The sequence below is a fragment of the Mya arenaria genome, chromosome 7, assembly GCF_026914265.1.
Source record: "Mya arenaria isolate MELC-2E11 chromosome 7, ASM2691426v1".
NCBI lineage: Eukaryota > Metazoa > Mollusca > Bivalvia > Myida > Myidae > Mya > Mya arenaria.
The window spans coordinates 10,626,111-10,641,981 of NC_069128.1; the positions used below are offsets into that span (position 1 = coordinate 10,626,111).

General features: G+C 32.4%; 1 protein-coding gene across 1 annotated transcript in view; it reads right to left on the reverse strand.

The window, feature by feature from the left end:
* The window catches only part of LOC128240509 (collagen alpha-6(VI) chain-like), a 64,599-nt gene that overhangs the window by 23,644 nt on the left and 25,084 nt on the right, over nucleotides 1-15,871 (reverse strand). Inside the window, exons 13-16 of the mRNA XM_052957163.1 lie at nucleotides 8,362-8,557; nucleotides 7,807-7,984; nucleotides 7,414-7,497; nucleotides 5,986-6,045 (exon numbers count right to left, since the gene is read on the reverse strand). Coding sequence (XP_052813123.1) covers nucleotides 5,986-6,045; nucleotides 7,414-7,497; nucleotides 7,807-7,984; nucleotides 8,362-8,557 — 518 coding nt within the window. The remainder of the gene's footprint in view (nucleotides 1-5,985; nucleotides 6,046-7,413; nucleotides 7,498-7,806; nucleotides 7,985-8,361; nucleotides 8,558-15,871) is intronic.

The following is a 15,871-nucleotide window of genomic DNA, read 5'->3' on the forward strand; positions in this document are numbered from 1 at the left end:
ACATTTCATTGCGCGTAAGTTTCAAAGCATCTGATAAATTAGTTTGGCCATAAGTATACTTTATACTTGAAATGGCTTTGATAATATCATTTTGGGTTGCGAAAGTGTTTATATGAAACACAGATGGCTGTAATATATTCTGCAACAATAAGCCAGATACAAATACAATAGTATATAACTTGTACGACCAAAGGTCTACGTACGTTGTGGTCTTTTTGACGCAAACAGCATCCCACGAACTCTTGCATATAAATCAATTAAAACTAAGGAACAATAACATAATAATAAAAGTAAAACGTAGGTAATGAAACGAAATGCAACTGAATAAATACTTATAAAACAATGTATTTAAAATATTAATTCAAAACTTAAACTTACATGCACTATCCGAACTAGCATCCAATACTGAACGAAAACATAATACAATAACATAAATAATCCAGTTAAGAAATACCAACACACAAGTAATATAAAGATATATTTTCCTATATCGCATATGTGTTATAAAATTCGTTTTAATGTAAAAGCGTGTTAGTAAATCTAAAAACAGAGGCGATGGAGTAATCGTTATTAATATTTCACGTACATATGATACCCACAAGATTATTAAATGAATACGAACAGATTGCATGCAAATAAACGGACGTTTTTTCTTCCTCCTTTGCATACTGTTAATTCAACTCTCAAAACCGATTTAAAGAAGTTGATCCGAATGAAAGCTGTCTAAAAGCGCCATTTGGTAAAGAGTCCCTGTAAAATCACGAAAGTGAACATGAGTCCAAAACAAAAACAATCGGATATAGAGATTTCCCACCCAAACAACCATTTAGGTATTTGCAATGATTTGCAAACATTACTATTTAAACCAGAATAGCTTCAAGCGTTGAGTAGAATTTCAGCAACTTTATTTATATTGTTGTTTGCTATATTCTGTATAAAAACGATGTTGGCTTTTCACTCCTTCCAATAATCAAATATAATTTGAAAATAAAAACAACAACTTCTAAATAAAATTATAATAATGTGAAACACGGCGGATACACGCTTTCACTATTTACACACGAAAATAATAACTATCATTTGCAGGTGCTGCTATAAGACCAACTGGTGAATCACTTCCCGTCAAAACAGATCATAAATATTCGAAAACCAAAATATACACAATACCAATATATAAATATAAATAGAAAAGTGTCGTAAGCATTTACATTACAGACGATATAATTTACGAAATTTCTTGAATACCAAAGACATGTATGGTAAGAATAATTTTTTTTAGTGAATCTATAATAATAGTCTTAAATGTTAACTATTTTTCGACTTAAAATCAACCATAGCCAGGTGCCTGGGTCTATATTTTGTGAAATGGTTAGACCGGTTTCCAAGGGGTTCTGAAAAGGCATGTTGCTCGTTATATCGGTGAACAAAGAAAGCAGTCCATGGGTTTATATATAAACATCAGAATCAAAACAAATAACGAATGACATAATACACAGATGAACGGCCGAACCAATTGCTCATTGTGTGAAGGTTTTGCATTGTTAAAAGTGTACCTGTGTACTGAGCAAAGTGTTTGATATAAAGATACAAAAATGGCGATACCAATAATGGACACTGTCTGTGAGGTAAACAAACAAATCACATGGTGAACATTGAAGAACTGAATGTTTAGAATTTCGTCTGATTTTGTTATACAAAACACTTGGTCTGTACACGATAATTGCAGTCCAATTACGATTACCCGAGCACATACTAATTTACTTGCTATAATCTGATCAGGAATAGATTAGCCGCTAGTGTTGTTGATTATGTTATTGTCAATTATGATATTTTTCAGTTGATTGATCATTTTGAAGTGCATGAAATAAATGAATTTTCGGACCACTGTCCATTACATTTTACAATAAATCTAAACAATATGAAAAATTGCAATGAAAATTTTTCATGTGATAAAATTATGTGGGATGTTTCTAAAAAGGAACAATTTTTATCAAAACTAAATGATAATAAGCCTCATTTTGATAAGATTGTTGAACATTTATTAAACGATTGTGTGGATTGAAACACTTGTATCGATGATTTTTCAACCTTGATATATGATATATCATTTGCTGTACATGGTAAAACGATTCGTATTACAGGTAACAAAAATAGTTCACCACACAGAAAACAGTCGCCTTGGTTTGATAACACGTGTAAGCAACGTAAAAAGGATTTTTACAATTGTAAAAGGCTGTATACTGAAAATCCTACACCTGATAACAGATTATTATTTTTGAATGCTAGGGCTTTGTATTGTAAAGCCAAGCGTACAGCTAAACAAAGATATTCATATATTGAAAAATGTACATTAGCTACACTTAGCAAGACAAATGCTAGATCCTTTTGGAAATATATTAATAAGTATAAAGGTAAAAAAATACAAATTCTAATGACATAAGTATTAATGAATTTGTTCAGCATTTCAAAAATATGTCAAATACACCCCATCCCAGCAATTTCGATGTTAACGATTATCCTGATTCTGTGAATACTGTTGAAACCAATGAATTGGATTGCGACTTCACTGTTGATGAGATATGTAAAATTATTTCAAGTCTGAAACGCAATAAGAGCTGTGACACATCTAATGTTTTTGCTGATTTTTTCATAGATTCCAAAGAATGTATTGCTCCATGTTTGACCAAATTATTTAATTACATATTTCAGAAGGGTGTCTATCCAGAAGCGTGGAGTAAAGGGGCTATTGTCCCAATTTTTAAAAAAGGTGATCGTTCTGATCCGGAAAATTATAGAGGAATAACTTTAGTTAATATTACTTCTAAGATATTCTCATTAGTTCTTAGAAATAGAATTGATAAATGGTGTGAGAACAATAATGTATATAATGAATCACAGTTCGGATTTAGAAATAGTCATAGTACTTCTGATTGTATTTTTATCTTACATGCATTACTTCAGAAATTTTAAGCAAACATAAACTATATTGTGCATTTGTTGATTACGAAAAAGCTTTCGATACTGTTATCCATGATGCATTGTGGGTAAAATTAGTAGAATCGGGAGTTAGCTCCAAGATGATAAATATGATAAAATCTATATATAGAAGTGTTAAGGCTTGTATTAAGGATGCTAGTAATATGTCCTACTCTGATATGTTTGATATATCACTTGGTGTTAAACAAGGGGAGCCATTATCACACCTTTTATTTATTTTGTTTATCAATGATGTTAAAGACTCTGTTGACTTTCACAATTTAACTGAGTCAGACATTGACACACTATCTATTTTTATGCTATTGTTTGCGGATGATATCGCATTATATACCACTGATCCTGTAAGTTTACAGCATCAGCTAAATTCTCTGTACATGTATTCATGTAACTGGGGTTTAAAAATCAACATTAAAAAAACTAAAATATGTGTGTTTGAAAGCAGGAAAAGCCAGTGTAATTTTAGATGGACAATTAATGACGAAATTGTTGAAGTGGTGGATAACTTTTGTTACTTAGGTATTAACTTTTCTTATATTGAGAATATGAATAAAGCTGTAAAAATGCTGAATGAACAGGCTTTAAAGGCATACAACCATCTACTATCTGTCTTTAGTAGTAGATTAACACTAGATAAAACTATCGTTGTTTAATTGTACCAATTATTTTATATGGATCGGAGATTTGGGGAGCATATGATTAAGTTAGATAAACTCCATTTAAAGTTCTGCAAACATATTCTTGGTGTTAAACAACAGACATCTAATGCCGCCGTTTTAGGCGAGCTAGGATATAAATGTCATGTATGATATAAATCCATTTTATTAATCTAGACATTCATGTCTTATTGATTGCTACCTAAACGCAAGTTAATTAATTGCATCCAAATAGTTTGATTGTTCCTGTATGCTATTGCCTCGTTCCTGGAGCTTAAGTATAGCGTTTTGGACTAATTTGAGCCCATTTGTACCTGCGCATAGTTGTTCCATGAACTGAGAACCATCTGAAGCAAGATCTTCAAATGTTTGGAGAAATATGGCGTTTCTGGCAACAGGTGGCGAAGAGATCTGTTTGAAGACGCTATATTCCCTCAGTTTCACCCTAAGGCATATATGAATGTGTTATCCTCTTTAGTTAGCGTGGCTTCAGGTACAGTTCTCCGCGTCCCCTTATTTGCCCGTCCATCAGTTATAAGTACCCCGACATTTCTGATATTCGGTCTATCTCCGTTTTCTTCAGTGAAAGCCTCTCGGAGCGCTCTTAAGGCTGCAGCAGTGTTTGTGTTGCCATAATTCTGAGGTATGTCATCAATAGCGTCCAATACAGTTTTGTTTGTAGTATAATCGTTAAGGTGGAATTCAGATTTAGCTCTTGTATTGAAAGTGTATACACCAATACGGCTTGTTCCTCCAGTTATATCAATTTGGCTTACGATGTAATTAAGAAAGATTTTCATGTTTTGAAAGTCTGAGTGGCCCATTCTAGAAGATGAGTCGAGAATAAATATAAATCTATATTTTTGAACACGCTAAAAATAATAAGATATTAGTAACTTAAAGTTTTTTTCATATCTAATACAGTCTGAAAAGGACAGAAATCAAACCAATTACAACAATTCCACCACCAAAGACATCATCAACAATGAAACTAAATCGATTTGTTGAGTTAAACTGCGAAACCTCGAACGAACGATACCTCGAGAACTGAGGATAATAATAATAATGGCAAATTTGTGATAAACTTTAAAAGGTTTTTAAATTAACATATTAACTGAATAAACAATTATCTTGTTGCCAATAAGGAAATCGTAAATGTGCGACCGTCACTCTATGAATCATGTGTACCACCCATGATAATGTGACATATTCGTAAACCAAGTTATATCAAGGTGAGGCTTAGTGCTCAGGTGAATCTTACCTGATTCAAAGTAGTTCTGGTAAAGATACCGATCTCGCCTAAAGTTAATTGCTGAAAATGTGGCATTTCAATTATACAGCATAATTCATGAATACACAACATACAATTTATATGAATTTTGTTCAAAAATAAATATAATTGTATTAGGTGTCTTAGACACCATTCATAATATTATTATGGTGATCAGCAGGTATGAAAAGCGTGAGTATTAGTGCTGGATTTTAAGCTAATGAAGGGAACGATAATGCGGATAAAAACAATGATGTCGATCGCGATAATTTGAACCGAATCAGATGTCCCCGATCTCTTGATACTTATTCTACCATAAAACGTCATTCTACATCATTAAATGTAGACATATGTTTGAAACCATTGATATAATAAAAGAGCATAAAAACAAACGTTCTTGTTTATTCATTTTTATTCATGAATACAAAAACACATGGAAATATTTTGTTAATTGTACCACATACTTACATAAACATATATTAGTTGTACCATGTACTAACAGATAACACATATTAACTGTACCATGTTCTAATAAATAACATTTAATATTATACCATGTACTAACAGATCACATATATATTTTGTACAATGGACTTACTGATAACAGATGCCAGTTGGACCACCAACAAACATATAATAGATATTAATTGTACCATGTACTAACTAATAACATATTACATATTGTACAATGAATTTACTGATCAATAACAGATAGATAATTGTACCAAGTACGAGCAATAATAAACATTATAATGACTAAATCAATTTTGTTCTACCGATAACATATATATATAGATATTGATTATAATATACTAATTATTAACATATATTCATTGTCGTATAAACGAACTGTTAACATATTCTAGGATAGAACAGAGAAAAATACATCACATGCACAACGCTGCAATATCATATTATATAGTATTCGTTGTAAAACAAGTAAAACAAATATGTTGCAAACGCCTTAGGTAAACGTTATAACCCCATGTCTAGAGTTTTTTTTTAAAGAACGTTCAATTTTGTAAACATATATTAAAGTAGACATATGCCGTTATCAAAACTTACCTAGACCAGAAGGCAGCTCAAGTACGATGCCGTCTGATTTGGTTATAATTTCTTCAAACACTGAAATAAAATTTTAAACAAATTTGAAAACATTATCTTATGCTGAAACAATGAAAATCACAGGGATTCCGTTATAAACACTCTTTAGAAGCACAAGGTTAGGGTCTTAACGACACTGAACGAAAGAAAGCAAGGTGAGGAATCAAGTGACTTCAATGGGAATATTCATATGAGTCACCACTAGTCAAAACCGATGTTAACAAACAAGTAAGTGGCGTTTATTTGTAAATAACATGTTTGAAAGAACAAATATTTAAAAAATCTAATCTTTAAAGGACTTTCTACATCACGCCGGGTAGTACCGATGTAGTTTTCTCATCGAAAATAATATTAATTCAGTTATTGTTTATTTTCATGTTATGAAATTGCTACAGTTTTTTTCATAATTTGTTTCCTACTAAATTACTATTTATGAGCACCACAACCTATTCATTGGCACCACAACGTTCAAGAAATCGAGCGTAGTGTAGCAAGTATAACAAATAAAGTTCTAAAATTTGTAACGCGGCAACCATTAGTCAATAAAAAAGCCACACACATGTAAAGAAAATGCTTAAACCTAAGGTACGAGTACAATTCTCACGAAAATCCAGATTTTTACGTTGTCAACACTAACGTCTAGCAAGTTATGCAAGTTCTAGATGATCAGATATTAAATTTTATTCAGAATTTTTACATTTAGAACAACTCATGGCCTTTCCTATGTGGAACTCCAATTTTTTAAATTTACTCGTATAAACCTCTAAAATGAAAAATAAGAAACCATACTCAATGTTTACATCCATATTCCACTCATTGGCACTATAACGGAAGACGCGTTGGAGCATTTTCAACGCATAACAAAATGTTATGGCTCCAATGATTACCCGGCAAGTACATGTGTAAAATTAAAGAAATGCTTGTATTTTCACCATGCAATCGTTCTGCAAAATTCCTTTACGTCGAAGTTGGCCAAGGATTGCATCGTTAATATCGTCGATATAGCAGGTTTCGACTGTATTATGAAAGTTTCTATAAAATATAGGCTGGTTCAGGATTTGACTTTAAGTTGACGCATGTTTGGAGCGCAACTCACAGTCCCCCACCCCCTCTATCCCTCGAAACCGAATTATGAAGACGGAGATTAGGAAGAAAGAAGCTTATATTAGTCTTAAATGGCTTTTTGAGTATTAACCAAAACTTCTTCTTTGTTTGTGTTGTTTTTTTCTTGTTTTTTTTTCTATTTTTTTTCTATTTTTTTAGGGTGTGGATGGGGGGGGGGGAGGTCGGGAGTTGGGGCAGCGTTAAGTATTAAACTGAATTTCTTAAAACTTTCATTGCTAAGACGCCCCTATTTGTCTTAAGTATATAAATGAAATACCAACGCACCTGTCGTATCAGCTGGAGGTGTGGTTGTAGGTGCTATTGTAGTTTCTTCGATCAATTTATCTTCAGTCACGCCGTCGCTTTGAACTAGATAATATTTATAGGCTGTATAGACATATGCAAAATTGCTACAAATTACATAATATTCACCATGTAGTATATGATACGATTTTTTTAAGACAACGCCATATTCACGTGCCGATTGTATTACGTATAATGATTGTTATCGAATATACCTTTGTAGGTGATTTCATATTTAAAATTAGTGAAATAGGCAACAACTATTGTTTACGAAACGCGATGACGCGTGTTTATTGTCAATACCTTTTAAAGTGAACCATAAATTCAGAGTAAGAAGATTGCTTTTATGATAAAGCGTAGAAAACAGAACCTTACACGCAAAAATCTTTTCTGTAAGGTCGTTTTCAGCGGCGTTTAACATCCATACATTGTCATAATTCATTATAAAGTCAGACTCTGATGCCAGCGATTCTAGTTTAGACTTGTCCGACACACCAATTCCTACTGTTAGAATTCTTATTCCATCTTCTATTGCTCGATCTCTTTCATCTTTCTGAAGTTGGAGATAAACAATACATGCACGTACAATTACATGGGGGATATGTGATTAAAGGGATCCCATATTTTTCAATACTGGGTCAGTAACTAATATCGTACCCAAATGGCGACTATTATCCGATTAATATGAAACAATAAAACAATTCTCATAAATTAATCAATGTTATCAGGTCGTCGACGTGATATATACGTTTCTGGGTTAGTAGTAGGTGACCCGATCTTTGCTCTAACACGATATGGTTTTCTTTGCCAGTTATATCCCATATCGGGTCACCTACTTACGCCGTAACTTATAACATAAGCAAACTAGATACCATACCACTCACATATACACAAATAATACTAATAAATAACTTAAAAGTATACACCCACCATCACATCAAAATTGATATTAGCAGGATCATCCGCTATGAAGATCATGGCCGCCGGTACGTCATCTCGTCGATTGAAATACGGGCTCAGCATTTGTTTTGCAGAGGCAATGGCTGTCGAGGCATCAGACGTGTAGCTTCTAAGGTCGGTGCGCATCCCGTCAATAGATTTCTGCATAAGCGCTATGGTATTGTATCTGAAGAAAAACAACAGTAATAAACGTTTTAAATTTTAATGTAACTATTTATTTCATACCTTATATTTTGTATAACGTTGTATATTTTCAGTTCAATTCCTTAAAAGAACTGCCTTTCGGCAATTGCGAATATATTCCAATGGACGGATTGCGAATCATCGCTTTTTAATATACATGCAAATTGAAAATTGTTGATCATATTATTGTTTGTATTGTGTTAGCAGGCCACGAAAACGTAAATCAATATGTAAAAAAATAGTTAATTATTGATATGTTAAAAGGTTTGTTGTCAAAGGCGTTTTATTTTTTTGTTTAAAATTGATTTTAAGTGATTATTTTTTTCCCGCGTTTCCACGTTATTTGATATACTGTTTCCGGTTAAGGTCAGGTCGTTCTATTTACGGCATGGGTGAGAAAGTATTCCTGAAAGCTTTTCTTAAATGAAACGAAGTATTTTTAACAGTTTCAGAAAGAAATGATGAAGTATTGGTGTAGATATGAGTAATGAAGGACTCCACATGTACGTTAACCAGCCCTACTGCGTTCATATCCCCGATAATGACATCAATTAAGCAATTCATTCCTTAATCGACTAGTCGGTATTTAGTTACGTTATACCTATATCGCGTTGTCTGCTAAGATAACACAAGATATTGTTCTTATGATAACGCGTATATATTCCCCATAATCCATAAAAATACTTAACGATGCAACATGTATTCGTTACATAGAAAAGTCCCTCGTACATGTACATTACGGTGGTTTCGAACGATATAGTTAATTAATAAATGTTTGTTAATAATAAGCCTATATTTTCATTGAGATATTCATGTCGTTACAAGCAGAAATAGGTATTACAATAAAGTGACAAGACGAATGTTGATGTTAGGCATCAAAGACGCGCCTGTATGGGTTTATTGAATATAAATATATATATATCTATTGATGTTTATGAAACATTCTGAGTAAGTTTCATGAATATTAGACCAAACATAATGCCTCTAGTGTGTTCCAGATTGGACCTTGTCACCTAGTTTTTGATCCCATGTGACCAACTTTTACAAGCAATCGATATTTCATCAAGGGGTACATTCTGACAAATTTGAATACAAAAATCCGAATAAACACGGACATAGCCGAACTATGACGGTTTAATTAACTTTCTAGATCGTAGTTACTCGGTCGTCTCCGGCATGCGTAAATTATTTAGACTGGTACCTTGCATTATCACCGATAAAATTATTGGTGTCGGGTCGATTCGGCCGAGATATCATTTCGGCCTGATCCTTTTCGGCCTACTTTTATTCATTAATGTTTGTTTTAAATCGTGGGAATTACGTTTTGAACTTTCATTTTATATCAGTTAAATTTAAATTGTGTTAATTTCGTTATTGCGACTTATATTTGTTAGTAAAATCGTGTGAATTAAGCTTCGTTCTTCCATTTTATATGACTTAAATTTAAAATAGTCAATAAATGTCGTGTGAAGGCACTTATATTTGTTATCAAATGCATAATTTAAACTAATATTCACAATATGCTCGTAAATTCTCACATGCTTATTTACTACCACAGCATGTATATAAATCGTTTTCACAGAAAGTAAATTACTAAAATAACGAACTCGTATGATTGGCGACCAGTCAATTCAAAAACAAAGAGAATAACTTTTTTTAATTTCCTGTTTTAAACATTAGACTTATTCGTTTTATATGACGTTTTGGAAGTTTTACACGCATCAAAACGGTTATTGACGACAAATTTTAAGTAAAGTTGAATAAGAGTTGATATCATTAACAAATCTTCTATTTTTTTCATAACTTAAATTTATTCGGATACACTTCCCCATTGACAATTGCAAGCATGTATCCCTTTAGACGCGCCCTCCAGGCCGCGTATAATAAATCTAAGGCTTTGAAAAATCTATCAAAAACGTTATTCATTAAAAAAGTTTCGTATACTGGAAAGCGTGTCACCACGTGGGCGACATTATTATATTTTGTTATCACATGCAACTATGACGTCATATCTTTCACTCACGTCATAATAAATAATATGAATTAAGGCGCTGCCTCTACGGGCCTGAAGTGCTATTGCTGGACACTTTAAGTTTACTTAATGACTAAGTGAAACAAACTAGGAGTTAAAGGGAAACTTTTTTTGTATATGTTAATATTTTTTTTTAAATAACAAGCAGTTCTGTTGCTGTTAGCAATTTATTTAGTGTATACACAACAATCTTCAATGATAGTGTATACATTATATATAATGCATTACTTTATATTTTATATGAAGTTTAGAGTTATTCTTCTTAATCAACTTAAATAAAGCTACTATGCATTTGAGATCAAGTACACAAACGCATTTGAGGAATATGTTACAAACAGAAAATAAATAAAAACAAGAGCTGTTACAGAGACCGCGCGCTCGACTATTCCGCCGCTTACACGTAAATTCTAAGTCAAAAAGGGGCATAATTATGTCAAAATGCTCGATACAGTGACCTCCTCCTGTGTAAAGGTTGGGGGCATGATGGTGAACAAGCGTGCGAAGTTTCAAAACAGTATGTCAATGGACTTTGAAAATATTTGAGGTGGTACGCTAACTTTAACATAGTGGTAATGCTGACGCTGACACTCGGGTGACTCGGATAGCTCTCCTTATTCTTCGAATAGTCAAGCTAAAATTGATCACATATCAATAATGTTGCACTGAAGTATATTACAAACAGTGGTAATAATAATTTTAACTAGAATTGAATGGGCAAAAATTTATTTAAATATGATGGTAAAACATGGCAAAACATTTAATCAATTACTAATAATTATGATTGTATATGAACAATATGTAGCCAAGCAGCTCTGGAAAATTGTCTGCAAAATATCTCAGTGAGAATACAGAATATATTCTTATTTGTTTGTTACAAAAACATACACCCCACCCCCGCCAAAAAAGTTGCAAAATGTTAATTATGAACAAATGTGTTGTTTAGATTTTAAGGGCAAATACAATTCTGCTTTAATTACAGAATTATCTTTACGATGCTTTCAACAATAAACTTTAAAATATTTGTGTTTGCAATGACAAATCTGACAAACATCATGTCTAATGATTAAAATTATCTAAATTTCAATTAATGAATATTTGTAAACAGCTTTGCTAAAATCAGGTATAACCAAAAAAACCTGTGACAGTTAAATATGCAGCAACACATGCATTTTTTACAGATCACCAACAGTGACCTTTTTGTCTTGCTTTTTGATAAAAAGGTTGTTGCTTTATACATCTGGTGGGAAATAAAATTGTATGAATAAATTAATGTTAAAATTTTCTAACTTTTAAAGGCCCAATATGTTATGACCTCTTATGAGGTTTATTCTTAATGAAGCATGAATATAGTCAAAACCAATTGTTCATATCATGGGACTTTCAAGATCCAGTATATTAAAGTTTAAACTTACCAAGGTGTTATTACAAACAAATGACTTATAACCCTCACATAATGTTTAACTCACAGGGTGATCTAAAAAGAAATGATAAATTGCAATTACAATCAATATTCAACTGAGCTGAAAATATATTCTAACTTTTTGAGTGTACCAGCCAATAAGCAAGACCAAATTTCAGTTCCAAAACCATTTATATACAACAGTTATCTACTATTAATTTATATAGATTTATCTGAAAAAATGCTTGCAATATGTACAGTGTCAAATTATGTTGATAAAATTCAGTGTTTTCAAAAGCACAATCAATGTTTTCTGTACTGACAGCTGGATCTTAAATGTTTAACAAATATATCAGTTCAACAACATACAGTGATCTTGGATTCATTGACATTTAAAACACCATAATTACTATACACCGAACTGATTTCTTCTTGAAAAAAATCATGAATAAAAGAAACCGAACAAACCAGCAAAAACTGAAAGTATCTGGTTTTAAATTCTAAATATGGCACAAAATTAACAGAACAGAGTTTTGCAATTGTCTATACGTTGCTCAATTATTACATATTTGCTATAAATGTCACATTTTGTATTATTCACACACAAACAAGTTTGACAGGGGTGACTAACATTCTCTTGAAATATGGGATTCTGTGCTGCATCCAGTTTCAAATTGTTTGATCACTTCAGGCTGCTGGCACATCAGAATCTGCAAATAACATAAATGCAATGTTTTTAACAGAATAAAAGTACTACTTCTGTGAAGGTAAACCAGTGTACAATCATTTGAGGCATACACAATTCTTCATGTAGTCATAAATTTGATGTAGTCACATACGGTGATAATTAAAGAAGTCAACTTCAACACAAAACACAAATTATTTATTTATGAAACAACGTTTCGGCCATTCGGACTTCATCAGGTTGTATGTATATAATGAACAGGAAATGACGTCAACATCAAATGACGTCAACGCTGATCACGTTGATATAGTCACATAACGATAGTCATAGTGTAATTTGACGGATTCAAAGATCAAGACAAAATAGATGAAATATATTATGTTTGAATATTTTGCAATGAGGATTAAACAACTCCAAGGTAATTGACTACAAAGAAGCATTTTGGAGGAGTCTGAAATGCACTTGCTTAGAATCTCTTCTTACTTGAAGATATTTTCCATTCTCTGGAGTAGGTATGGAATTCCAGTCAGAACTATCTTGAACAGGATTTTTTGTCCATTAAGGTCCTCTCGAGCTTCAGCAACCAGGTGGCTATAAATAAAGAACCAATACATTTGTGCTTTTACAGAATGTTGAAATGTATTAAGAAGTATTGAGGGATAAGTCACAAACCTGAAATTTATAAAAGAGCAAACAAAATAGTTTCACAAAATTGACAAACACGCAGAGGTTGTTGTTTCATTAGAAAATTATATAATCTCATGGCTGTGACCGGAAATAATTTACAACCAGCATGAAACAATGTTATTTAGGAAAGAAACAAACAGAAAAGATAAACTTAAAAGATTCAAACCCGCTACTGTTTTGAGGAATGAGGAAAGTTGCACTCCCACAGATTTGACGTTTTGACAACTTTCTTATTTTTTTCATTTAACGAGCCAATTTTTGTGTAAATGCATGGAAACAAGTTATATAAGACTGCTGACAAAAAATTTGATCCCTGATTTGTATCTTATTTCAAAAAAATGATTTTTTATTCATTTGCCTTAAACCGTTTCAATATAAGGCCTAATCTCCGCTAAATTTAGCGCTAAGACAATACCTGCGTGGCCACCTGGAAAGTAAAAGCACGGCCCTTTTCACCGGCAGTCCCCGGACCGGGGGGGGGGGGGGGTTACAATTGACTGGTGTATAATTTAAAGGAAATATCTGCAATCAGATTTTTTATCAGCAATCTTTTATCATTGGTTTGCAGGTATTTACACAAAAAATGGCTCTTTCCAAGGCAAAAAAAGCAAAAACGGTAAATCTGTGAGAGTGCAGCTTTAAATTCAATGACTGAGAAAAGAAATTACATGACATGAATAGGATCAAAGCTCCACCTGCTAAATTGTCATTATTTATTGTTAGAATTTGTTTTATCCATTGAAATACAATTGGAACAGAAAAATGTACGACAATTGCAGGGCTGGAACCCGGGATCTTTTTGCTAACAGGGCGAGTTCTTCACCAACTGAGTACTGAGATGCATTTACATTTTCTGACAATCTAAATAAAGAGGATGGTACCATGCCATAACCTATGTGCAATAACTTATAGAAAAAATAAATAGTGAATTTGTTTTGTTTTAGTGTAAAATCCTGATGTACATGAATTTCACTGAGTGAGAATCAAAAGCTATATTTTAAGAGTAACGAACTGAAATATTTTGCCATCTATCACAAACATAATAATTTAATCTTAGACCCTAAAAGTGTATAAAATGGCATTCAATTATAATTATTGAAGTAGGGCAACAAATTATAATTTGTATACAAAGGTTACATTATTTTGGTAATAAAGTTGTTCAAATTGTGTCCCAGCCCTCTTAGCACTGGCATTCAATATTTATTTGAGAGCTGGCTGAAATTTCAAACAGTAAAAAAAATATCAATATGTTTGAAACAGTGAAAGATTGTTTTTATTGTTTATAAATGTCTATAAATCACCACAAAGCATATAATGGAATCAGTACATGTGTTCAATTATGCTTTGTGTTTTCAAGAACCGGATTTTCCACCTGGTCCTGACAAGCAAGTAAAACTTAAAATATAAAATATAATAAAAATGTTTTGAGTTTTGCTATGCCTATGCTTTACTATCTTAGAGCTGGCATTGTAAATGTCTTGTTAATTTTACATGAACAATCGCTTTTTAAGTAATTCATATAGATTTTGTTTGAAGAAAAAATTGAGAAGAAAATATATCTCAAGTCGAAACAGCTGTTAGGAAGAGTAAATTGCACACTGCACGAAGAAAAAGCACTGATCTACAAGCATGTTAAAACTTTCTGAAAAATATTGCAAAAATCGCCACTGTTTTTATGCTGAACTGATGACCCCGTATTTTCTGATTATATGCAGGAGAAAAAAAGGTATAAATTATTAAAATTGCTTGTCGGTAGGGGTTTGGGAAACCCCTCCCCAACCCACCCCCATTTAAATAATAAATTACTTAAATGTTATTTTTTTACTTTGTAGAAAAGAGTTTGTCTAAAACTGTCTTGCATGCTTGAACATGCCTTCAGCTGAATAATTTTGGAAAAAGGTTAACTTAAAGAAATTCTGTGCGGAAATATGTGCCAGTTTAAGCGAGACATGTCAATACATTTCATCTCGCGTAAAGGTATCCTTCTGAAAACCTTGGTAAAAAAATCACCGGTAAGACGCTGTAGCTATAGTGTTATCATGTAATTCTGCCGAAAAGAAACGCTGCCTTTTATGCTGAAATCTCCCCCGGGTTCATAATCTATAATACTCACATTATTATGCTTGTTGAAACCAGGTAAAACATGGCAAATTTGATGGTTGTCTGGAGGGGAAACCCCTCCCGAACCTCTCCTGAAAAACAAATTTTGAATTACTAAACATTTGATTTCATTATTTGTGCTGAAGTGATTGAAAAGTCGTTGAAGGACCAAAAATTTAAAATATTGAAAAAATCAACTTCTATGTAGTTTTGAGGTTTAATATTTAACAAGCATGACTTATATATCCGATGCAACATAAAATAAACTGTTATTAGGAGTTGAACAATTTTTATGAAAGAATATTTTATTAGATTTCTTTTCAAAAAGCATTTACGCTTTCCCGGAAATGTCGTAAAGCAAAAATAATATGTTTGTAAGACAAATTTATCGGGA